Source organism: Camelus dromedarius, chromosome 1 (assembly GCF_036321535.1).
Source record: "Camelus dromedarius isolate mCamDro1 chromosome 1, mCamDro1.pat, whole genome shotgun sequence".
In the NCBI taxonomy this organism is placed as follows: domain Eukaryota; kingdom Metazoa; phylum Chordata; class Mammalia; order Artiodactyla; family Camelidae; genus Camelus; species Camelus dromedarius.
The window spans coordinates 111296953-111324038 of NC_087436.1; the positions used below are offsets into that span (position 1 = coordinate 111296953).

The 27086-nt window shown below is 44.0% G+C and overlaps 1 protein-coding gene across 1 annotated transcript in view; it reads left to right on the forward strand.

Annotated features, from left to right (window-relative positions):
* FAM184B (family with sequence similarity 184 member B) overlaps positions 1-27086 on the forward strand; it is a 101556-nt gene that overhangs the window by 61545 nt on the left and 12925 nt on the right. Inside the window, exons 6-10 of the mRNA XM_010991026.3 lie at positions 3394-3504; positions 5301-5408; positions 13092-13198; positions 23015-23144; positions 23939-24151. Of these exons, the coding sequence (XP_010989328.3) occupies positions 3394-3504; positions 5301-5408; positions 13092-13198; positions 23015-23144; positions 23939-24151 (669 nt within the window). The remainder of the gene's footprint in view (positions 1-3393; positions 3505-5300; positions 5409-13091; positions 13199-23014; positions 23145-23938; positions 24152-27086) is intronic.

The following is a 27086-nucleotide window of genomic DNA, read 5'->3' on the forward strand; positions in this document are numbered from 1 at the left end:
TTTTTTTTGGTTTGTATTTTCTTCAAACAACAAATTGATAGTTGTTCTTACCTTTTCTCCCTTGTGCATAGTGCGGCTTTTTGTTTTCTGACTGCTTTTAAGATTTCCTCTTTAATCGCTGGCTTCCACAAGTTGATTATAATATGCCATGGAGTGATTTTCTTTGTTTTTCTGCTTGGTATTCATTGGACACCTTGGATCTGTGGGTATAGTTTTCATGCAGCTTTAAAAATTTAAGGTCATTATCTCTTCCGCCTCCCCCTTCTGATGTTGTCCTACAAGTTACAGAGGCTATGTTCATTTATTTTAAGTCTTCTTCTCCTATGAAATATTCCTTGTCCTAAAGTCTACTTTGATAAAAATATAGACATTCTAGTGTTTTTATGGTCATGATACCTGGTTTGGACAGTTTCTATTGCTGTATTTTCAAATTTACTCACCTCCTTTTCTGTCTCATCCAATCTTTTTAAAAATCCATTTGGTACTTTTTTTGCATTTCAGATATTATATTTTTCAGCTTGAATAATAAAATGGAATTTCTTTGGGGTTTCCCTTTTTCTCTTCTTTATGTTCATGTTTTTCTTTAAATTCTTGAGCATATTTAAAATTTCTCTCAACATTCTTATCTGTCACTTTGGGGTCTTTTTCTGTTGAATGATTTTTCTCTTGGTTATGAATTGCCTTTTCCTGTTTCTTTGCTTATTTAGTAATTTTTTGATTGAATTCTGGACATGAAGAGTATTAACTTCTTGAAAGTCTGGATTTTGCTGTTCTTTAATGAGTACTGAATTTTGCTTTGGCAAGCAGTTAAATTACTTGTTATCAGCTTCAGATTTTCCAGACTTTATTTTTTGTTGTGATTAAATACACACAACATAAAATTTACCATTTCCCAGACTTATTTTTAAACTTTAAGATGCCAGTTTAACTATACTTCAATAAAAAATGAATTAAAAATTAAAAATGATGCCAGTTAAGCCCTGCTACTGAAACGTGGCCCTTCCTGGGGTCTAATGCCCCATGTATTGGTTAGTTTGGGTGTTAGTATGATCGCTAATGGTTGACCCTGAGTGAAATGTGTGGCTTTGCACCATGAACTTTACTATAAATAGTAATTTTATAAATGACCAAATAGTCATTTTTCTTCTTAAAAAAAGTTAACATGTTTTCCTTTAAAATGCCAGCTGAAGTCTCTGCTTGGTAATTTTCTGAGGTTGCTCGTTTGTTGTTCCCAATCACAGTGGCTCCTTTCTTTCTTAAATTGACAGTAACTGTGGACAGTCTAGATAAGAAAGCAGAAAAAGGATGGGAGTCCTGCTTTTGCCTCTTACCGACCATTGGATTTGCTCCATGTGAGGTGGATGCAGTAAAGCCCTTTTCCCTGGGTACTGTCAGAGCAGGGTGAGAACAGAGCTTATGAAAGTTCTCTGTGAATCCTGTGAATGACTGGCCCCAGAAGCCCCATTCCCTGTAGGGGAGGCAGCAACGTATGTATGCGAAATCATCAGTCTCCTTCTTTCCCTCATGTTCTTGTCTCTGTAGTTGTTTTCTCTTCACCTGATTTAGGAAGAGAATGTGAAAGCTTCCTGTTGAAATCCTCAAGGTCACTTTGGAATGAGCTAGAGGTGGACATGGTTCCTTTTAATCTGTGTTCTCCAGGTGACCCAGAACTGTGTTTCCTGACAGCAAACCACATGATTCTGCACCTAAAATGTAGCTCACCGATGCCAAAGATCACGGCTGAAATCATTTATTTCCATCTGTGGGGAATTTTTTTTTCCCTTTAGGTCCATTTGTCAAGGCAACAGCTGAAGCTGTGATGGATGATAGGGACCCTAGGAAACTGGGCTGCGTGAAATTAGAAGTAGCCACTGCTTTGTGCTAAGCATCTCCCTCGCAGGGGATCTAATCGTGCTGTTACGCTGAACATGCCTTGGCAGAGTTAGCAAGTCCCTGCACCAGCAAGCACGTTAAACAGAACTTTTGTTCAATAAAAGCTTTGGTGAATGAGGAGCCAAATAATGAAGTAAAAAAAAAAAATTGGAATTTTTGCTGAGGGAAAGCCCTTATTTCTGATGGTTGTTTAAGTTATCTCAGCCTGTTTTGAACAAGAGGGTGATTTATATATTGTCTTTAGGAAATGAACCTTGCAAAACAACCAGCCCTGCAAAAAGAGATCACAGATTGACTGATGTGCTGTGTCCACATCATGTGACCCTTACAGTCTAATCACATCCTTTTTTCTTCTTTAAATGACCTACCCCAGGGACTATGCTAAGGGCCACCCCAGGGCCACTGGCCTGGCCTGGGGTTGGCCCTGCGGTAGGTGTAAAGGTGTCATCCAGATGATCAGCAGCAGCACCTCTTTAGATGCTCAAGTCAGAAGCCCAGAAATCCATGACTTCTCTCTCATCCCTCACATTCAGTCGGCTATAAAGTCCACTCATTCTACAGTTGACCCTTGAACAACGTGGGAATTAACCCAAGTTATAATTTATCTTTGTCTCTCTGTATCTGCAGTTCCTCCACATCCGCGGGTTCAACCAACCATGGACTGTGTAGGACTGTTGTGTTTACTATTGAAAAATATCCACGTGTCAGTGGACGTGCACAGCTCCAACCTGCATTGTTCAGGGGTCAGCCATCCTTCTTCAGTGGCCCTGGAATACCGCCGCTTCTCTCTGTCCTGGTGGTTCCACGCTCACTCGGTCACCTGCCGTTTCTTGGTGGACTGTGTGATCATCCCCCAGTTGTTCTCCCTGCCTCCTGTCTCGTCATTTCATCTAATCCAATCTCCATTCCAGGGGGATCATCTGAAAACTCACATTGGCTTAAAACTCTCCAGAGGCCCCCTGTCATCTTCACAGGGGACTTCAAGCTCACTAACGTGGTTTACGAGGCCGCACGTGTCGGACTCCTACCTGTTCCTCCTACCTCACCCCACGCATCTCCCTTAGTTCTTCCCTCCAGCCTTTTAGTTTGTCATTTATTCCATTCACGTTGACTAAAGTAAGGATGCTGTTGAGAAGACCCCAGGAGAAATTTCCTCCTGCTTTTGACATTTCTGTGCATCTGAGAAGGTAGTTGGCCTTTTGAGTTATGTAACACTGAGAATTGTGTCAGCAGTGAGCATTCATTCCCTTTTCTTATTTGATGCTACGAAACTTAAAGCCAGGGGTCTACCCTGCCCCCCACCCCCAGTATATATTCAACTTTGTGCTGTGAATGTAGCATCTGTTTCATTTGCACTTTCTCATGTGTTTCTAATTTATGCTTTTCTATAGTAGTTGATGACTCTTGCGAGCGTCTTTGAGCCCCTTTGGGAACAAGGCAGGGTATGCCGTGCCCGTGTTTTCGAGGCTTGTGTGGTTAACTCTTCTCATCATCATTCAGGAAGTAGAAACACAGCTGGAAGAAGTGAAGAAGAAATCAGAAAATGAAATAAAGCAGCTGGAAGAAGAGAAAGCGGCCCTGAGCGTGAAGCTCCAGAATTCGCTGCTTGAGGTAAGTCCCGAATGAACACCGTGCTCAGGAGTGATGGTTCTGGGCCCTGGAAGTTTCTGATTAACTGAGATGCCAGGAAGGTTGGGAAACTGCCCTGATCTCCTTCTGTTCAGCATCCTGAAAGAAAAAGACTTCGGCCTGGCAAGATGGCTGTCTTGGGGGTATAAATTCAGCTGTAGGTAACAGAGAACCTGATTTGTAGAGGCTTAACAGAGGCGCTTAATGTCGAATATGAAAGAGGGAGGCAGAGGCTGCTGGCGTCAGTTCTGTGGCTAAATGATATCAGGCCTGGAAAACCTGCAGCCTTCTTGGTTCCGCCTTCTCCCCACCCCAACCCCCGCCGCGTGTTATCGGTTTCCTGGGCTCTTTCCTTTATCGAAAAGTCTTTTTTAATTATATTTTATGACTGCACTGCCATAAAGATGAATATCCAGGCTGCTTTTTTTTTATTCTGATTTTGGAAGGAATGAAAACATTTTCATGGTCCCTGAAAATGTCATAGGCCCCTGGCACTGTGCCTGGGGGAAGTCAGCTCAGATCCCCCCAGGCTGTGACAAAGGCTGTCCCGGCTCCAGCTGTCATGTCCAAATGTAAAGCAGGAAACGGGGAGAGGCAGTGATGGCCAGGCCTGCCCACTTCATCCGGAAAGCAAAAGCATCTGAAGAGGCCCCCAGCTGACGCCTACTCCTACTGGTAATATTTGTGCCGCGTGGCCAGCCTGGGAAAGCAAGGACTTAGCCATCAGGCCTCCACGGTGGAGGCAGACAAGAGCAGGGTCGCGAACGGGTGTAGACCAGCTGAACTGAGGGGTTTGCTTCTTAGGCCTATCTGCCCAGACTGCCCAGAGACCAAGGTCAAAGTTTAAAAGAGCTGTGGGCAGTGTTACTGGGGAGAGGAACTTGCCACCAGCAGACTCTTGTTCATCCTTCAGTGCCCTTAACACTGCCCTGGACGTCCCTGGCCAGAGTTTATTGCTGTAAATTCTCTGCAGTAGTACCAACCTCACGGTAGTTGTTGAGAGGATTAGAAGACTTCACACTGTGAAATGCTTAGGTCTGTGCCATTAATGGTACTTTTATTATGTTGTATGTCTGTCTACTGAATGTTACTGTGAGTGTCAGCATCCATCTGTCTTCTCCGTAAATGACAACTCCTTGAAGGCAGGGACCACATTTTATTATCTTACCATTATCTTGCTCTCACTCCCTCCCTTCCCCTTGCCCCCTCACACCAAGCATGGTGCCCCAGGGGCATTAATTTCAGTAACATCCGCATTTCCTTTATGGTTATGGGTCTTGTCCTTCTCCAGGTCTGGAGCAGGGAAGCCGGCCTGTGTAACCGACAGGCTACAATTAGTCGGTTAATCATCATCATCATCATTAAGGCTTTACAATTTAATAGCACCTTTAGCCACTCTTCTCTCATATTGCATGTGTAATTCTTAAATATTATTTTTCTTCTTTACTGACTATGTAAAAAAGAAATAGGGTGGCCTTCCAGGAACGTTATGAGAACCAATGGAACCCATGCTGCAGCTCTTGTCTAGATATATGGACATGAATGATTTAAAGAGAATAAAGCGTGGAATATTGTAAACCTGACAGGCTCATTTTCTTCTGGAAGGACTAAGCAGCTAGCCACTTAGAAATGGCCTCTCTAGAAGCACGTCTGGAATTTGTCTAGTGGGGCACTGTCCCCAGAACTGATTGATTTAGGGGAAAGGGCTCCCAGATTAATGACCACAACCGGGAGAGAGGACTTTGTTTCATTGCTGAGCGTCTTTATTCTTGTTTTAGGTTTTAAGGCTGGAAGAATTTATCCAACAGAATAAGGTATGTCCCCCGAGAGGCGATGACAGGCCCCCAGAAGTGGACTGCCAGCACTGCAGCATTTTGGACACCCAGGTAACCTCCAGCTGTCTCTGCTTTAACGAAGGCTATTTTTCTTCTCCTTTTCAGCACTTTGGTGTCCACAGGGACACACGCTGGCATTAATGAGCCCTTTCATTTCGTCCCCAAGAGCCGCCAAAATGCCTGAAAAAAAAAATCATTACCAAATCAATCAGCAAAAACCACGAATAAAATAGAGTTCTGAGTCATTATTTGTGTGGTTTGGAAAAGAACAAGGCTTGTTAAAGATGAATCTTCTCTCCCTCTGTGAGAGCAGCCTGGCTGGCAGATAAAGAGGCACCGGACTGGGGTGGGGGGTCTTTGGTTCTGCCCAGCACGACGCATAACAGTAATAATAATGCCCCGTTGCCGCCTCCCTCCACATCCACATCGCATCCACGACACCGGTAACTCTCCCGCGGGCCCTCCCTAGTGATGCTGCCCTTTCAGGGCGCGGCTCCAGGGCAGAAACTAGTTCCTGTTTGTCTCTCCGTCAGGCTCGTGCCAGGCTGTGTTATTTTCCAAGGGTGCCACAGTGAAGCACCACACCCTTGGGGCTTAAAGCACAGAAATGTATTGTCTCACAGTTTTGGAGGCTGGAAGTCCAAAATCAAAGTATCATCCGAAGCAGGGTGGGTTCCTCCTGGTGGCTCCACCCTCTCTCCAGCTTCTGGTGGTTGGTGGTCATCCTCGGCGTTCCCTGACTTGTCGCCGTATCACTCCAGCCTGCCTGTGTCACCGCCTGGCCTCCCCCACAGTGTGCCTCTGGGTCTCCACACGGCCTTCTTATAGGGACACAACACTCATTGGATTTAGGACTCACTCTAATCCAGTGTGACCTCATCTTAAGTAATTACATCTGCAAAAGCCCAATTTCCAAAGAAGATCACATTCATAGGTCCTGGGGGGACTTCACCGTCTCTTCTTGGGGGCACAGTTTAACCCAAAACAAAGGCGCTCAGTTAACATTCATTGCATGATGTCAGAAACAGAAATAGTTTTCCTGCGGAGTTGGTGTTTGAATGCCCAGGCAGCACCTGCACGCAGGCATGCCTGCAACCACACGGGACACCGCAAGGGTGGAGGTAACGCAGAAGAAGGTTGGCAGCGCTGGACCGGTCTGTGGCTGATGGAGGGGCAGGGGTGAGGGGACAGGGACGCCAGCAAACGGTGCAAAACACCTACTTCCCCAAAGATGTTCTTGTTCGACTGGGGCTGTACAATTTAAGTTAGTTGGAGACTCAGGAGTTTTAGTTTAGGCTCTTAGCTGTTCTGCCAAAGCACTGCAGTGAGTCAAAAGAGGTATAAATAATAAGGCCAGACTTTTCACCCCACTCCCAGCGCGTGCGGAGGGAGGGTGGCCAGACCTCTGGTGGGGCCAGAGACAGCTGGGGCTTTGCTGAGCCTTTTGTCCTGGTCTCTCGTGTCTGGTCTCCTTGATTCTTCCAGAGTCCCAGTTTTAGTCATTGGTTTCCAGAAAACCATTCAGCCTTGGTAATTCTAAAGGAAACTTTTTTCCTGGAAGATTCTGGTGCCCGGGTCCCAGTGAAGTGGGGGGCAGAGAAGGGGTGAAGTTTTCCTAGATCCCCTGCCTGCATGGTCTCCAAAAGAAAAAGGAGAGTCATTTGTGGTCATTATTATTCAAGTCATTTTGCCTCCACAAGTGTTTACGAGTGCTGTCACTATGCAGGGCATGGGGCTGGGAGCCAGGGTGCACGAGGCCCAGTCCTGGTCCTTGGGGAGCTCTGTTTCAAAGGAGGGAAATAAGTATTTACTGACTTAATAACCCAGTGTGATCAGTGCTACACTAATGGCAGGAAGAGGCTTGTGCAGTCAGTGTGGGACAGCAGGGCCTGTGCCCAGGGAGGTGCAGGAAGCTTGCACCCAGGAGTGCCCTCTGCCTGGGTACTTGGCTGGACGTGACTTCATCAGAAGGGGTGGATGGGGTGGGGGTGGGGGGCAGTGAGCACAGTGAAAGGTCCCAGATGGAATCCCTGGGGCTGGTAGGGAGGGAGTGGAGGCACGGCTCCAGGGGTCTCCCGGGCCTGAGAAGTGTCCCCTGCACACTCAGGGAGGCCCTGTGTGGTTTGCTGGGCAGCTGTCCCCCCACATCACACCTGGAAGGTCAGGTGAAGCCCAGGGTGTCAGCAGGCAGATGATCACTAAGTCCTTAGACAACTGTGACGTACCCTCTGATCCGAGTTGAGGGGTCTGCTTCCATCTGACATGGAACCGGGCAGGTTGCCCTGGAGACCCAGTCCATGGAGAAATTCCTGGCTAAGAATCGGGCTGAGACCTGCTGGAGCCCAGGATGAAGGCGCAGGGCAGTGTGACAGCTCTGGTCTCAGGGTTAGGACATGGATTCCACCCCAGCTTGACCCCAGACAATTCCAAAAACCTCTCTGAGCTCAGTGCTCTCATTACTCCTAGTGGCAGACACAGACTCTGGACCAAGAATGTAGTGCTTTGCACAGTCACAGAATAACCCTGTGAGGCAAGTGTTATTATTATCCTTGTCTTACAGTTAGGGAAACTGAGGCCCAAAGAGCAGCACCAGGGCCCAAAGCACGATTCTGTATGGCTTCTGGTTAGTAAAGTGGCTGTGATAACCCCCGCCCTCCACACCCCAGAGACCTGTGGTAATGAACGGAAGAAAGCACACAAAGACACTTTCCAAAACTGTTAAGGAGTCTATAAATGTAAGGTGTCTTTATAGTGTCCATTACAGTCCCCTGTAATCATCGCAGAAAACCCCATTGCATTAGGTGTTCTATTTTAAGATGTACATGATGCTACTTTTCAAAGATTGTCAAGAGAACTTGAGAATGACTTTCAATATTTCCTTCGAGGAGATTTCCTGGGCGTGGGTGTTCCTTTAAAATAGAAACAGTCCAGAAGATGTTCACTGCCTAGAAGGTGAAAGATGAAGACCTAATGAGAACACGGGTTTAAAATAACCAGCCATTTGTTGGCAAGGAGTTGGGAGGAGGCTCTTGCAGCGGATGGTTGGGGGAGAGACAGAACGACTTGTTCTTCTGCGCACACTTTAGCACTGGAGACAGAGCCCTGGGCAGAACCGGAGCAGATGCCTGGAGGGAGATGCAAGAGGGTGAATTAGGGACGACTGACTCAGGATACACCCAGAGTGGCTCAGGGTTGGCCCTGGGAGGAGCTCCCTGGGGCCCCAAGCAGGTAAGCAGAAGAGGGGCCACTGGAGAGTCAGCTCCACTTGGAATTCAGAGAAATGAGTATTGGCGAGCTTGAAGGTCCTCTTTCAGCCAGCTGTTCATTTCCACAGTTCAGTCCATTTGTGAAATATTTAGATGGCACCCTAGCTCCTTTTAAATGATGTACTTTGGCCTAAGACACCACGTACACAAGGTAGAGGGTGAAGGAGGAATATTTTTTCCATGTATATGGTCTCTTGGTCCCCACCGCTGAACCATTAGTTTGTTGAAATCAAGTACTATATCTTGTTAATCTTTATCCTTCCAGCACCTGGAGCACCTGCATGCGGCAGCTGTGCGCACCTCCTTGTGCATAAACTGATACCTGACATGACGGCTGAATGCATGGAACCGAGTGTACCATTTGAGCCTGATAGTGACAAGGTTAGATGAGGAACGCCTTCCAAAGTCAGAGGATGATTTAGAAGAACACTAGGGTCCTTCAGTTACTCGCGGGCTAGGAGAGAGCACACGTCCTTTTCTGAGAAGGAGGCTCTTGTGGGGCTGGAAACAAGTGAACAGAAACAGAAAGGATAATGGAGTTCACCTCCCTGTTGATTTGGGAAGCAGCCTTCATCTCTCCAGTTGACTTTGAGTGTCTGTTTTGCAGATCTTTCTCAGCAGCATGTTTGTACAACCTGATTTTAACTCACCCAGTTAGGCCTTGACATTGGCAGCTGGCGATTGTGCCAACACAGCACAGCCGAGTGCCGGTGCAGTCACAAGAAGTGACACGGATGGGAGTGGGACAACCCGGGGTCTGGTCCTGTGCTGCTCTCCAGTGGCTGTGTGACCTGAGACAAGTCACTGGACTTCTCTGATCTTAGATCTCCATCTGGAACATGGGGACGGTGGTGCCTTTCCTGCCCTCCTCCCTGGGTCTCAGGCATCCATGAGTTAAGTGTGGAAATAGACAAGTGCCATGTGTGGCTAGGGGCCGCTGTAGTCATCCAGTGCATCATCAGCCTTTTTAAGCATTTACATCCTCTCCTGTTTCTGGACTCCTGCCCAGGATGCCTTTAACTGTATCAGTGGTCGATAAGGTGGCCCAGAAATTACATCCTGCACACTCTCTTTCACGGTCTGCACAGTGACTCAAAGCACGTTTGAAATTCTTTTTCATCTCCATAACTGTCATGAGATTTTTGTCTATTATTCATGTTGCTTTAAGTTCCTTCTCCCTTTTGCCTTGCTCAGTCTTACCCCGTAGTTTGATGTGTCTTTTCAAAAAGCCAGCTTTCAGATGTATTGGTCAGATCTATTTTTTTTTCCTGTCATTAATTTTGTCTTTCATAACTCTTTCCTTCTACTTACTTTGGGTTTTTTTATGTTATTCTTTTTCTAACTTCTTGACTGTTCTCTAATAAATACATTTAAGGCTGTAAATGTCCTCTAAGTGTATGTCTTGATCAGTATCCCAGTGTTTTGAAGTTTATCTCATTTTTTTAAACCTTCTTTCTTATTGTTTTCTAATTTTATTGCATTGTCATTAGGTAGTATGGTCTGTGCTGAGATCTCTTTGTAGCCTGCTGTGGGGTCAGTTCTTAAAAATGTTTCCTGTGTGATAGAGAAAAAGCATATATTCTCGGTTTGGTTGTTAGAGTATATAGATTTGAATTCTGGTTCTGTGATATGACCACTATGACCTTGGGTAAGTTACAGACCCTCTCCTGCATAACTCCTCCTCAGTTTCATCATCTTTAAAATGGGATGATACCCACGTTATAGACTTGAGGGCCTGGCACACACTAAGCATCATATAAATGTTAGCAGTGATAAGTATTCTTTTTGAGCTGTTAAGTTTAGCTCAGTAATCTTGTTCAGATCTTCCACATCCTAGCTCATTTTGTGTACCTGAGTTGTGTCTCTGAGAGGTGTTTATTACAATCCCCCATTATAGTTATAAATTTCCCCTTTTCTCCCTACATTTCTGAATATTTTGCCTTATGTTTTCAGTCTCTGTTGTTCGGTGCCTACAGGTTCATTATTAGAGGGTTCTAGGGAATGATTCCCTTTACCAGGATGGGGATATCCATGTGGAACTAAGTCACTTCTTCTTGTTTACTGTGATTGCTGGTACCATTAGGATTGTTTTGGCCAACATAGTTTGTGCTTTCTATTTACCAAAATTTCCCTGTAATTCTAAATTTTCCTTTTGAAACCTGGACCTAATTAACTTTGATTATCATGTGTATATTTATGCTATAGTATTACATTATTCTGATTTTTGATGGTTCTTCCACATTCACTGTGCAGTTTCCCCCCACATTATACAGAATGTGTGTTTATAACCTGTGTCTCACAAAGCTCTTCTGTTTAGACTATGATCTTTACTTCTGGACTTTATAAGAATTGGAGATCTCCAAGACACTTTAATGCCCCAAATACCTGAAAGTACAAGGCAGAGGTGGACCTTTTAGCCTTGGATCCGTGTGAAGGTTATAGGCTGGGCAGTGGCACCATTTCTGAACGTGCACAGCGTGAGCCAAACTCACTGGGCCCTGCAGCTAGCACGTGTCAACCAGCCGGACTGCAGTGTCCAGTTACAAACACTGAAGAGGCAGTTCAGACAATGGAAGATGGCCATGCTGAGCGTTCTCAGTTACTGGCTGTAGGACTTTGAACACTACATCTGGGATTACTTTCACCTTCATTTCTGTTCCAGGAAGGGAGAGAGAGAACACTCCTGTAATTAATATAAAGCAGGAAAACTGTCTGTCTGGTTTCTTGCTGTGTCCCTGGAACAGTGCCTGGCATGTAGTAAATGACCGATAAGTATCTGTGAACAAATTATGGTACCAAAATAACTGTTGTGGGAACTTCAAGAAGAAAGAGTACAATTGCAGCAAAAGAGACTGTGACGGCTTCTTGGAGGAAGGGACAGTTCAGTAGGGCTTTCAAGCATCAGCGGGGTCTGGAGATTAAAGGACGCATCAGTTTGGAGAAACAGATAAGTAGTGATATGGAATAAGGCGTTCATTTTAGGAAATGACCTGGCATAGTTGTGGGAGCCACTTAAATACTTTATGTTCAGCTATTGCTCCTGAATCTGGTGTGGGGTTTAAAGTGGGCCTAAAGCAGAGCTGGCTGGCAGTCAGAAGGAGAGAAGGACAAACGGGGAACAAGAAAGACCAAGGATGAATGCAGCCCATGAGGCTGCACTTGAACAGTGTCGGTTTCTGAGGCCAACGAGGCTCCAACTTTGATGGTACAGGTGACCTGCGGGAGAGTCCGGCATCTTTTATCATAGAGCCAAACATGCCCATGGCCCAGGACAAAGGAGAAGTCCAAGGACTGAGGTCTGGGGCAGGAGAGGAGGAAGCTTTAGCGGAGGAAGAAACCCACGAGAAGGGGCTGCATGCAGGAAGGAGTGATCAGAGGTTTCCAGTTCTGCAGGGAGGTCCATTCAGCTGAGGCCCAAGGAGTGACCACTGGGTTTGGCCACATGGAGGTCATCATTGGCCTTGACATTGGTGGCCTTTAATAGACATTTGAGTACTGGGAAGGCAACCAAAGCAGTTTTTATTCCAGGTTAAGGGGGACTGGAGCCCAAGGCCCCATCCTCCAGCCTCAGCTCTGCCCTCTTCCACTGCCAAGGGCCCCTCAGACATCTCCCAGGGTCTCTGGAACATGGTTTAAAAACCACAGATGGAACCAACCCCTTTGCTTTACAGCTGATGTGGCTCAGGTCCAGAAAAGAGACTGGCTGTAGGCCATGCAAGCAGTTAGTCGAAAAGCTAGGTTGTGATTTATTATTATATAATGAGATTTCTCAACAAAGAAATCTGTTCCTAGCCTGTCTTATTATACTGTTTTCCTTGGACAGTGGTTGCTATACCAAGTAGAAAAATCAAAATAAGAAAGTCTTTTTCACATTTTAGTCTCTGTGGAAAGGGGAAATAATAATGAACAAATTCAATTGAGAGAAAATTCCAAACCTCATTATTAACTCAGGGTTTCCATATTGTCCTCCCACCACATCCCACTTCTCAACACCTCTGGCCAGGTTCCATGTTTTCAGATCCTGTGTGATGAGACAGAGCAGTGCCACATGTAAAATGGGTATAATAACAATACCAGTTGCTCATACGTGTGGACCAGTGACTGTTGCTGGCCCTGTCCTCTGTCCCCACACTAGCCCCAGGGTCAGGTTCCCTGACTGCACTTCATTTCTGCTATTCACTGATGGGAACCCTGGATAAGCTACTTCCTCTCTCCGTGCTTTAGTTTTGCCAGCTGTGTGACATGCTTGGCAGACTGGAAAACAGAGTCCAGGGACAAGGGCTGACACCGCTCCTAAGCCAGGCACTGTGCTCGGCACTGAGTCATCACAGGCCTCCGTCCTAGGCCTGAGAGCCGGGCACTGACACCGGATTGCTGGGGGCTCCTCTTCTCCGCTCTGTGATTTAATAAATCACAGGTTGACTCAGGGAACTGTACTGAATCTCATCTTGTACCTGTTTTGCCTTAGGATCCATGCTTGAAGTCGAATGAACCTTCTCAGACTCTGCCCAGAGGGGAAGAGCATCAAGATAAGTTAGCAGCTGAAGAAGGAACCAGCAGCGACGAAGAGGAAAGGTACAGGAGGACATGCAGACTTCCGAGGGCTCCAGTGAATGAGGACTCAGACTTGGAAGGATTCATTCATTCATTCATTCTTTCCTTAAGTATTTATCACTGCCCCCTGCATGATGCTTAGGGAGGGAACAGACATGGCTTGCATGTCTTCAGCACAGCTGTGGGCTTTACATAAACTGTCTTATTTAATTGTCACATCAACCCAGAGAGGCCATTTCTTTGATTAATAACCTGAGGCTCAAAAAGGTTAATAAACTGCCCAAAATTCAGACAGATCTGGACTGGCCCTAAAACCTCTGCTCACTCCTCTTCAACTAAGTAAGGGAGATGAAGGAGCTTTGTCACCAAGGGGAAATCTCCCACCTTATTCCCTGTATTAGTCAGCTTATGCTGCTGTAACAAACATTTCCCAAATACCAGTGATTAACTAATAGGTCAGCTATCTTTATTCTTGGCTCTGCTAAGCTTTGCTGGCCTTATATAAGGTTAGCTCCTGGCTGACAGTCAGGTGTTATTGCTCTGCCCCAAACCACGGGTAGAGTTTAAGTCCGCTCCAGATGCCTTCTCATTCTGGGTCTGAGACTGATGGATTAGCCTCTATCTAGGGCATGTTGTTGTCATGGTAAAGGGAAGAAGGTCAAAAAAGCTGATGGAATCATACAATGCCTCTTAAAGCCTACACTCAGAACTGCACTGTCTCATTTCTACCCACATTCCATTGGCCAAAGTGAGTCACATGACAAAAACTAATATCCCTGGGCAGAGACTAGGCCCCCCACATGTCTTAGTCAGCCTGGGCAGCTATAACAGTACCGTGCACTGGGTGGCCTAAACTACAGAGGATGATGTCTCACAGTTCTGGAGGCTGGGAAGTCCAAGATCAAGGGGGTGGCCCTATCAGTTCCTGGTGAGAGCTCTCTCCCTGGCTTGCACGGGGCCATCCTCTTGATGTGTCCTCATGTGGAGATGAGAGAGGCGGCAGTTGGTGTTGCAGGGAGGTCCCTCCTGTGTCTCTTCTTATAAGGGCACTAATCTCACCGTGAGGGCTCCACCCTCATAACCTAATTACCTCTCAAAGCCCTCATTTCCAGATATGATCACATTGCTGACTAGGGCTTCAACATGTGAATTTTGGGAGAAACAATTCAGTTCATAGACCACACAAGGCAGAGGAAGGGAAGAGTGAAGATTTGCTGAACAATTACAGTCTGTCACACCAGCTCACAAGATTCTGATACAGGAGGTCTTGGTACATCCCAGCCCCATGTGTTTTGAGGAAGCTTCCCAGGTGACTCTGAGGCCACCACAGTTATAATCCACTGCCCCACATTAATAAGCAGCTTGTATGTGGTCCTGACAGATGACAGGGAAGCCCTGCTCCCATCTGGCAGCTCTCTAAGCAGTGGGTTGTCATAGTCCATCTGGGCTGCTTAGCAAAATTCCATAGACTGGGTGGCTTATAAACAACTGAAATTTATTTGTCACAGGTCTGGAGGCTGGAAAATCCAAGGTCAAGGTGATGGCAGATTCTGTGATGGATACAGGCTTACTTTCTGGTTCGTAGAAGGCATCATTCACTGTGTCTTCACAAGGTGGAAGGGGCAAAGGAGCTGTCTAGGGCCCCTTTTATAAAGGCATTAATCCCATTCACGAGAGCTTCACCATCATGACCTAATCACCTTACAAAGGCCCCATTTCTTAATACAATTATATTGGGCAATAGGCTTCAAAGTATGAATTTTGAGGGGACAGAAAGATTCAGAACATAGCATTGAGGAAGCAGAGCCTGTACCCCTAAGTCATGTCAATGGCAGGGTCAAGCACCTACAGTGCAGGGAACTCTCCAGCTAAGAAGGCTTACACGTCTCCCTCCAGATTCTGTCTCAGGATCTATGAGGTATGTAACCACAGCAGTTAAAGGAGACAGACTCTGGGGTCAGGCCTCCAGACTAAGTGCTGGTACCATCAGTTACCACTGGCAGTCACAAATCCTGTTTAAAACCCACAGTTCCAAAGGGAAACAAGTAATCTTTACCCTGAAAATATTGGCAGAATTTCAGAGAGGCTTCTAAGGAGCCCAGCCTGGGTCACGTGTCCATCCCTGAGCCCATCATTCTGGCCAAGGAGATGCCTGGCTCTGATGGGCCAGGTATGTGTTAAAGGCCCTTCCCTGGGGCCACCTGGGTATGAGGGCACAGTTAGCTGCACCAGAACCTTGTGAACTAAACAGGATCACCATGGAAAGAGGAATGGCTTCCCCAGGGAGAGGATGCTGGGAAGACCAACAGCAGGTGGTGGTCACAACAACGTCTTTTTCTCACAGGTAGCTATATTGGTAAGGGGATTCCTCAACTGTAGAAGCAGATAAGGAATTGTGGTGTCTGGAGGCTTCTTTCACAGAGGTTTTAGTTGGGGTGGAAGGGCTGAGCAGTGATGAGAAAGGAATAGAAAGAGCTAAGGTCGGAGACTGCAGGACAGAACAAACGCATTGATTTCTTTAGGGATGGGACTTCATATTTAGTAGGTAACCCTTTGAAGGATGCTTGTCAGGGAACTTCTGGCATGGTGGCTTTAAGAGAGTGGTGGCTTTTCCTTTGGCTGTTAATTTAAGGTTGTGGGGGTAGCAGGCTAGAATCAACTTTAATGGGGGCAAGGAAGTGAAGAGAGTCAGCTATGGCTTGCTTTGTCAGAGCTAGGATCAGATTTTTACGATAGGAGGGAGCTGGGGGAAATAAAATGCAGTCAGACAGAAATTCCCATTAGTGTTCCAGGAAATACGGATGATGATAAAAATATATACTGAATGTTGGAGTATGACAAGCACACTTAAAGGATTAACCCATTTAATCTTCTTTAGGTGATACTGTTATTGACTTACCTACTTCATTTTAAAGATGAGGGAAATTGAGGACCAGAGAGGTTAAGTAACTTGCCCAAGTTTACACGCCAGCAGATGACAGCATCCAGATGATAGTCTCTCTGGCTCCAGAACTTATACTTTTAACCACATGTCAACTTAGGGCAACTGTTCTTATGTGCAACATGAAATTCCACAGGTCTTTTACTTTTCCAAGATCACTTTCTCTTTTAATACTCAGTAATAACTGAAATGTCCACTTCCAGCCAACACAGAGTAACTGGTGCTAGACTTTCCCTCTTTCTAGAAACAACTATAAAACTGAACAAAATAAATGAGATGGCTCTCTTGAGTAATGAGATGCTATGCAGAGAAGGACAGTGTTCTTCGGAAGGGAAACATGCGTTGAATCCCACGATCACCCCACATTTGCTCCTGCCTTTCCGCCTGGAGACAGTGCCAACCACATGCCAAGAATCATCCAGTGGAGGCAGGCTGGGCTGAGGAGGCAGATATCCAGGCTCAAGGCTACTAAAGTGGCTGGCATTTGTAAGACAGGGTGCCAAAAGAGAGAATCCTATGCAGGGGGAGAGAGGGCAGAAATCTATGAGAGTTTCCACAGGTCCTTGCCAAGGGCTTGAGTGAGCATGTACAAGATGAGACTCCATGAATCCTAGGAGTGGGCTGCTGCCATAGGGCCGAGAAAAATGGAGATACCAGAGGTCACGCCGTGCTGGGAGACACTGGAGTCCCATCTTAGCCAGAATTAAAAGGCCTTTCTAATCTCCATAGACATTTAGTAGAGACCTCAGAAAAGTCACACTTTAGGAGTAAGAAACATACCCTATAGGATAAGGGCCACACCCTAGAACAAAGGACAGTGTTGAAATGTACCTGCTCTAACGAAAGACAAATCCAAGCATAAAAGGATCAGAAAGAGCCTTCAATTTGACACAACACTGTAAAATGATTATAAATCAATAAAAAATGTTAAAAAAAAAAAGAAAGAGCCTTCAGTAATTTAACTGCCTGTCATAACAAAACTTAACACTTTTGAAAGGAAGACATAAACCAGCGTCCCTACATTCTATTATCTACAATATTGAGCATTTGATGGAAACATGAAACAAGCAATAAAGCAGAACAGTATGACTGGTAATCAAGAAAAAAAGCCAATAGAAGTAAGCCCTAAAATGACCTGGATAGTGGAATTAGCAGACAAGGACTTTAAAGCAATTGTATGAGTTATGTTCAAGGACATAAAAGATTGTTATAATGAGTGAGCAAATAGGGAATTTCAGCAGAGAAGTAAAAACCTTGAAATAGTGGAAATTCTAAAACTGTAAAGTACAATAGCCAAAATGGAAACCTCAGTGAACAGGCTTAACAGCAAATTAAAATTATGGAAGAAAAGTTAATGACTTGAAGACAGATCAGTAGAAACTGCCTTGTCCAGAGAATGAAGGGAAAAAAGATTTTTAAAAAATGAAGCGACTCTTAGTGACTTGTGGGACAATATCAAATGGCCTAATATGCATATATTTGGAGCCCAAGAGAAAAATGGGAAAGAAAATGGAACAAGAAAAAATACTTGGAAAAATAATGACTGAAAATTCCCCCAGCTTGTTGTGGGTCATCGATTTATATAGTCAAGAAGCTCAGTGAACTCCCCACAGGATAAATCCAAAGACAACAATGCCTAGATACATCATAGAAAATCTGCTGAAAGCAAAATATATCTCCCCGAAAATGTTAAAAAGCAGACAGCTTTTTAAAAAGACAAATTACAAGGTAGAATTGACTTCTCATGAATACAGATGACAAGTGACTTCTCATCAGCCTTCCCGCCTCATTTTCTTCTGAAAGCCAGAACACTGTGGAGCAGTATCATTAAAGTACTAAAAGAAAAGAAAAAAAAAACAAACTTGTCAAGTCCAAATTTAAACCTAGGGAAAATAGCCTTCAAAATTGAGAGTGAAATAAAACTTTTTCAGGTACATAAAAGCTAAGAGAATTTTTTATCAGCCAAGATGAAATAAGATAAATGGTAATGGAATTTATTAAAGCTGAAAGGAAATAATATCAAATTTAAACTTGGATCAACAAGAGAAAATGAAGGAGCATCAGAAGTGGTAGGTGTATAGTAGATGTAAAAAACTACTGTTTTTCCTTCTGTTAATTTCTTTAAAAGACATCTAACTGCTTAATAGTAATAAAAACATTATATTACGGAGTTCATAATGCAGGTAGTTGAATAATATATGGACAAACTAGCACAGAGGACAGGGATAGGATTAATGGGATTATAGTGTTATAAGGGACTTACATTTTATATGAAGAGTTATAATATTAACTCTAAGTAGACTCTGATAAATTAGGGATATAAATTATAATCCATAGAGCAATATTAAACATTAATACAAAGAAGAGCTTAAAAATCCAGTCAAAGAACTAAAATGGAATACTAAAGCATATTTGTTAGGTAGGAAGGTAGAAAAAGAAGAACAGAAGAAGAACTATAAGAAAAGGAATTGGGCAAATAGAAAACAAAGAGGAAGATGTAGATTTAAGCCAAATCATTTTAATAATTACAAGGTAAGTGAAGCAAACACGTCATCTAAAAGAAAGAGATTGCCAGAGAGGATAAAAAAGCAAGACGTTAATATGTGCTGTCTGGGGGAGAGATGTTTAAGTATAAAGACACTGTTATGGGCCGAATGGTGCACCCCCTCAAATTCACACAGGAAGCCCTAACACCCAATGTGTTAGAATGGGAATGTATTTAGAGGTGGGACTTTAAAAAGGTGATTGAGTTAAAATAGAGTCATTGGGTGGTCCTGACCCAAGATGACTGGTGTCCTTATAAGAAGAGGAGATAAGCACACTGGTAACGCAGAGAGAGGGACAATCACATGAGAACAGGGTGACGGAAATTTGCTATCTGCAAGCTTCAGAACAGAGGCCCTAGGAAAACCAAACCTGCTGACACTTTGATCTTGGAGTTCTAGCCTTCAGAATTATGAGAAAACAAATCTCTGCTTTTAAAGCCACCCAGTCTGTGGTGTTTTGTTATGGCAGCTCTAATGCAGGCACAGATAGGTTTGAGCTAAAAAGGCTAAGGATATACCATGCAAATATGAAATGTAAGGACACTTATATGGCTGTACTCATATTAAAGTAGACTTCAGAACAAGGAATTTTACCAGGAATTAAAAAGAGATGTTTCATAGTGGTAAACGGGTCAGTTCATCTGGAAGACGTAACAGTCCTGAATGTGTATTGCCTAGTAACAGAGCTCTAAAAATAATGAAGCAAATACTGAGAATTAAATGAAGAAATCTACAGCCATAGTTGGAGATTTTGACACCCTTTTCTGAGTATTTGAACAACTAGACTAATATCAGTAAGGACATAGAAGATTTGAACAACACTATCAACTAACTTAGTCTAATCAATATAGACAATATGCTGAACAACTACAGAATAAATTTTTTTCAAGGCACATAGAACATTCATCAATATAGACAAACTAATATTCTTCATGAATGGAAAATCCTCAACAAAATGTTTGAAAATCAAATCAAGCAATATAGAAAAAGAATAATACATCATAGCCAAATAGAATTTATTCCAGGAATGCATGATTGGTTTGAAATTTGAAAGGCAATTATATAATTCACCACATTAAAAATAAAGAGGAAAAATATATAATCATTTCAATCGATGCACAAAAGCATTTGACAAGTTAACATCCTTTCATAATGAAAACTCTGCAATCCATGAATAGAAGACACCTTCTTCTACCTGAGAAATGTCATCTGTGATGAACTGTGATATGATAAACTGACATGCTTAACAGTGAAATGTTGGACACATACCTCCTAAAATTGGGAAAAAGGCAAAAATTCTGCTCTTATTATGTAACATTGACCTGAAGGTCCTAGCCAGTCCTATAAAGCAAGAAAAAAGACTACAAATTAAAAAGAAATAGTAAAAATGTTTTTATTTACAGACAGAATGATTATGATTGAAATACTCAATATTGTTAAGATCTTAATTTACTCTAAATTAAGTTATAGATTCAGTTCAATCCCTTATAAAATCCCAATATTTCTTTTTATAGAAGTAAATAAGCTGCTTGAATATAGATATGGAAAAACAAAGGAGCTAGATAAAGAAAAAAATCTTAAAGAACAAAGCTGGAGGACTCAGACTTTCCTAATTTCAAGACACAACGAAGCTAGAGTAATAAAGACTATCTGATATCAATGTACAGATAGGCAAGTAGATCAGTGGTAACTAATGGAGGGCCTGGAAAATAGGCCTGCTCAAAAATGTCTGATTAATTTTTGTTAAAGGTGCTGAAGCAATTCAATGGAGAGAGGAAAAGTTTTCCAACGAATGGTGTTAGAACTCATAAACATATGAGAAAAAATGGACATCAGCCTCTGCTTCACCCTATGCATAAAAATTAATTTGTTTCATAGATCTAAACATAAAAGCTAAAACTATAATGCATAGGAGAATATTGTTGCAAATTTGGAGTAGGAAATGATTTCTTAGGACATGAAAACACTAATAAAGAAAAAATTCATAAATTGGTCTTCATCCAAATTAAAATTTCTGCTTATTAAAAAATACCACTGAGAAAATGAATAGACAAGCCACTGACCTATATAAATCAACAATAAAAAGCCAGCCTACTTTTTAAATGGGCAAAATGCTTGAGGAGACACTTCCATAAAAAAGATATAAAATGGTCCATAAGCCCATGAATATGTGCTCAACATCATTAGTCATCGGCAAAGTGCAACTTGAAACCACAACGAGATACCATTTCCCACCTACCAGAGTGGCTACAATGAAAAGACTGACAACACAAAATGCTGCCAATGATGAAGAGCAGCTGGAACTTTCATGCATTGTCGGTGGGAGTGTAAAATGGTGCAACCACTTTGGGAAACCATTTATTAGTTTCTTAAAAAGTTAAGTGTATACCTACCAGTAATTCCAATCCTAGGTGTTTAAGCAAAAGAAATGGAAACATGTATCCATGAAAATATTTGTACAAGAATATTTCTAACAGCTTTATTCATACTAAAGTGTAAACAATTGAACTGTCTATCAGTAGGAAAGTGGGTAAACCATGGTAAATTCATGTAATGAAATACTACTCAACAACAAAAACAGGAACTACTGACATTTACAGCAGCATGGTTGAGTCCCAGAGACATCATGTACGGCCCAAGAAGCCAGACACAGCAGAGTATGTACCACATGATTCTGCCTGTATGATGCTTCAGATCAGGCAGAACTAATCTGTGGTGATGGAAATCAAAGCCTTGGCTGCCTATGGACGGCAGATTGACTGGAAGAGGATGCAAGAGAGGTTTCTGGGTGATGAAAATGTTCTATATTTTGAGTGTAGTGTTGGTATTATGGTTGTGTACATTTGTCAAAGCTCATTCAATTGTACACATGAGGTCTGTGCACTTCACTACTGTAAACTTTACCTCAATATAACATTTAAAAAAAAAAACGACTGGGCCCTGGGAGAAAGTCCAGTCCCCTCCCCAGGGATCGCGAGGGAGAGTTTACCTGTTTCACACCTCTGACCTGCTACTGTCATTTGTCACCCTTGCACTAGACTGGGTGACTTGATCACCTCTGGCTGTCTCCTAACCCTTGGTTTGTTTCAGACCAAGGTATCTCCCCTTTACTGCTCCTTAAATACGATTATGTTTAGCACATCTTCAAAAAAGTTGAGGATAACTTTTTTGAGAATTAAGATGCAGAGAAAGAAGCCTCTCTTTCTTAAACATTTGGTCAGTTCTTTATATGATTATTACTATGTGCCAGACACAGTGTTAAGCGGTTTTAGGTATTTGCCCTATTAATCCTGTAGCAATCCATGTGCAAGGGACCAGTATGAACCACATGTTGAGATGAGGGAGCCCAGCCAGGTTAAAGAGCTCACTCAGGGTCGCACAGCAGCGCAGCAGGGCTGGAGCGTGAACCTGGGCAGCCCGGCGCTGGTGCCCATGCTCCCGACCACTTTGCTGGGCTGTCCTGGCATCCTGCCCTTCCTCCCAGGGGTTCCCTCTGACTGTCCACAATGCTGGGCCTTCTCATCTCTGCCAAGCCAGAGCCTCCCCTCTCATGGCCTTTCTTCACAGTCCAGGGCCCCAGCTCCCTAACCTCTGAGCCTCTGGCCTGATGTCTTTGGCAGAGGAAGCAAAACGGCACCAACGTCCCAGCAGTCACCGCAGAGAGGCCCTCTGTGTGGCATCCTTTTACGTTGTTAAACAGGATAAATACTTAACTTTACAATCTCAGCCAATCCCATTTGAGCTTCTCAGCTGTTTTAAAAGCTTGGAACTGAGTACAAGAAAGCCTCCTCCAAAAATATTTGTCAGCATCTGTTCTAGAACGCAGAGACTACTGCAGCTTTAAACCAGCGTCGTCTTTTTCCTGCTACAAACACATAAAGGCCTATTTATAATCCTCCTATGTGTGCTTGGGGACAGCCATAAAAGTTATGAGTGCGCTTTGAAAAGTGTAAAGTACTGTATTCAAGTGGAGCATCATTGTTTCATTATTTTTTCCATGTGCAGGAAGAGTTGTGAAATTAGACCTTAGAGACGTCTTCTTTTGAATTCCCCAAGGACCCCATATAAGTAGCCCTAAGCTTTCAGTCATTCTGACAATTGATCGCCTTTTATTCAGCATCCACCGAAGCAGGTATCTGGTGGTTCCAGCTGAATCTTGACAATATGCCAAGTACAACAGCACTTAGAATTTGTCAAGTTGCGTTTTTATATCTAGGTAAGATGTCTCTTGTTCCCCTAGCTGCCTGTGGAGCTCCCTCCTCCCAGCCCGAGCAGCTGAGATGTTATCAGGGTGGTCATGTCATTTCCAGCCTGGGATCTTTTGTGATTTTGACCTCCATATCTTCAAAGGATCGAAGTGCCTCTCAAGGAGGGAGGTGACCCGCAGCTTCCACTGGGCTCTTTGCTGGAGGAGAAGGCCCCGGAAATCCAGCGTCTGCGGGAGGAGTGGCAGAGCCAGAAAGCCAGATTGCAAGCCCAGGTAGAAGGCCAGCCATGGTGGGGACGCGCCCTCGTGCTGAATGACACCCTGCCTCTTCCTCGTCTTTACAGACAACCTGGGAAAGGCACACAGGGCCTGATTTTTGGCCAAGCTGGGGTGGGCGTTCGGGTCCAGGGCAAGGTGGGGTTCTTGGTTCTGTTTATTCGTTCATTCCGCACCTGCTGTGGCTCATGAGTGCCTACTATGAGCCAGGAACTCTTCTAGGTGCTTGGATAGCGTCAGAGAGCAAACCAGACGAAAGTCCTGCATTACGGGGCGTGTCTTTAGCCAAGGAAGTGGTACAGACAGTAAATAATAGACAGAAGAAATAGGCAAAGCACAGAGTAGATGAGAAGATGTTAAGGGCTTCAGGAAAAAGAAAAAACAGTGCAGGATAAAGGAGGCTGGGAGGCTGTGTGGCAGTGAGGGGGTGGGTACAATACCAAATAGGATTGTCAGGAAGCTTCCAAAAGAAAGTGAGATTTGAGCACATGGGGCCGGCGAGGGAGGCTGCTGTGTAGATCTCTGGAGGGGTTCCTGGTCCCCTCTTGATTTCTCTTGGGTGGCGTATGTCCCAGCCCTTCTACCTCTTACCTGGCAGCTGTGAGGAGCTCCAGGAGGGCTGGCTGTTCCCAGGTTCTTCAAACTTCCACCCCCTCACCCCCACCCCAGAGTTCCTATGGCTAGAGGAGGCTGGGCTGGGCTGCGGAGACATTCAGAAAGCTTTTATTTTTAAAGAAAATTCCAGGCAGGACGAAGGGTCCAGGCTGAGGGCAGGATGCCCTGGTGGGCAGATCTCACAGATGCAGCAGGCCCTGGAGCAGTGCACCAGCGACCACAGGGAGGACCTGCGGGAGCTCAGGCAGCTCTCGGAGCAGGAGAGGGGGCAGCTGCAGCGCCAGCTCCACGAGATGGTCCAGCAGAACCAGGCCACAAAGGCGCAGCTCGAGGCTTCCCACCAGCGAGCCCTCCGCATGCTTGAGAAGGCCAAGAACCAGGAACTCAAGGTGAGGGTGCTAATCACGACGTCCCCTGTTACTGAGCACTTGCTGTGCAGGCGCCCGCTCTGCCTGTGTGGGCTGCCTTTCATACATTATCTCCACTCCCCACAGTAATCGTACAGAGTCATTATTATCAAATTCCCTTTTCCTGGATGAGGAAAGAGGCTCAGAGAGGTTCAGTAATTTTTCTCAGGGTCACACAGCTAGCAAGTGGCAAAGCAAGGATGCAAGGATACAGATTCAGGTCTGCTGAACTTCTGGTACTGCTTTTCCCGATCTGCACGTGACCCTGGTATCTTAAGAACAACTTGCTCTCATGACTTGGGCCATGTTGTGCATGATGTGTGCTGAGAAGTCAGGCTCAGCCTGGCAGCTGAAAAGGGGAGGGTGGGAGGGTGGCCCAGTGTTGAAAGATTAGCTCAGCAGAAAAGACCTGAAGGGCTTGGAAAGCAGTGATGGAGCAGTCAGGCCATGAAGATGTGTGACCCAGCAGGGACGGTCAAGCCCTTGCCACCTGTCATCTACCTTCTGCTTTCTCTGAAGGCCTCCCCTCCCTGCTCTTTCCTGAGATGAGGCCACAGCAGTCTTTACCCTCTAACTGATTCCTTCTTTATATGATCAAATCCACCAGACTGGAAGCTCCTTGAGGCCAGGAACCGTATCTGCCTGTTCATCACTGAATCCTCTCCAAGCTCAGAGTAGGCATATAGTCAAGCTTCTCACTGAATTAACGTCTCAAGTTTAATTTCCTCTTCTATAAATTGGGGATATTGATGCCCACTTCTTTGAGATGTCCAGCTGGTCAAATGAAAAAACATGAGATTTCTGGTTTTAAGGTGGTAGAGTAAAATCTTTTAAATTCTTTTCTATTGGAAACAATCTAACAATAAAGACACACAGTGGAAGCATATTCTGTTCAGATGAAGCGAGGAGACATCTGTACACTCGAACCACATACATGAACACAGAAAGCAAATGGGGAAATGGCATATGACCTTGCAGAGCAGAGAAGCTCAGGCCAGAGTGCCTGGAGATAGAGAATGATAAGAATCAAGCTGACAGCAGAGCTCAGAAAGGCCAGGAGTTGGAGGCACCAGTTAAAATGGAAGGCAAGAGTGAGACGGAGCATATGACTTACCTCAAAGCCCAGATTCCAGCCCACCCAGCACAGTCAAGCAATTATTTATTCTCTTGTTTAAGGACAGGAGACAGGGGAGGAGAGAAGGGGGGAAGCCCTGGATAAACTAAGCCAAAGAAAGACTTTGAATTAAGAAATAATCAGTCTCAGAGGCTGGGATGATGCTTGGGTCTGGGAACACGTTTAGGTGAAAATCTGCTTACTGAGCCATTATTAGACGGACTACTGCCACGTCTGTCCCGCCCCCAGCGATGCCTTCTCCTGCACAGCTCCGGAAACTGAGCAGCTAGAACTTAGATCCCCAGAGGAGCACACCATCCCACAGACATCCGCCCCGCCACCCATGCCACCCCAGGCAGAGGTGGAGCTTCCAAATAGCCTCCAGTGACCCACTCTTAAATACGAAGAGACAGCCAAAGATTACTAAACTTTTGAGAAAGCCTCTAATGGGGGAGTTGGAATCCAGGATAATCAAGAGGAAAAGAATGAGTTCAAAGGAAATAGTTAATGCAGGGAACAGAAAAAGAAAAATTCAATAAGGATTTATATCCTCAGAATTAAGGATTAGATTTGCATCCATGAAACAAGGACAACGTGTTATTTGCAAAGGAGGGGACAATTAGAGCAAGAAAGAGCTCTTTTTAAATTAAAAAAAAGTAGGATAGTAGAAATCCTAAAAAATCAGTAAATGAGTTGAAATGTAAAAAATAAAGAAATCTTCCAGAAAGCAAAGTAGAAAGACAAAGAAATGGATGATGGGAGAGAAGGAACAAGAAGTGTAGAAACTCAGCCCAGGAGGCTGACATCTAACAGATAGGAGTTCCAGAAAGAGATAATGGAGGGGAGGACATTTTCAAAGAAATAACAGAATGAAATTCCTAGAAGGAAATGAGAAGACCCCCCTACCTGGGCTCATCCCGAAACTCCAGAACACCTGCGAAACAGAAGAAATTCTAAAAGCTCCCAGTGAGGAAAAGTGATACCAGCTCAAGGTGCTTGAATCTGAACATCGCCAGACATCTCAACAGCAACAGGGAAGCTAGGAGATAATGAAGCAATTTTGACCAATTAAATTAAAACTATTAACAAGTGTGATCATTGAATAAAAATATCATCATTAATATGAAATATTAGGAAATTTACCTTCTGTTATAAATTTATGCCTCTCAGTTCTCAATTCACCCTTCCGTACCTGCTTGCAATGGTGATTTAAGCATTTCTCCTCTTTATGAAGAGCACAATGTTAGGCTTTGTCAGTAGAGGGCGCTGGAGGCACCTTGCAGGAGAAAGGAGGCTTCCTGGTTCTGGCAATTGCTTTTTTTTTTTTTTTAATTGAAGTATAGTTGATTTGCAATGTTGCATTAGTTTCTGGTGTACAGCACAGTGATTCAGTTATACATGTATATATTCTTTTTCATTATAGGTTGTTACAAGTTACTGAAGATAGTTCTCTGTGCTATGTAGTAGGAACTTGTTGTTTACCTATATTATATATAGTAGTTTTTATCTGCTAATCCCAAACTCTTAATTTATCCCTCCCCACACCTTTCCCCTTTGGTAACTGTAAGTTTACTTTCTATGTCTGTGAGTCTGTTTCTGTTTTGTAAATAAGTTCAGTTGTATGATCTTTTTTAGATTCCATATATAATTAACATCATGATATTTGTCTTTCTCTGACTTACTTCACTTAGTATGATAATCTCTAGGTCCATCCATGTTTCTGACAATGGCATGATTTCATTCTTTTTATGGATAGATAGGTAAATATAGAATAGGATACTACTCTATTATGTGAAATATATA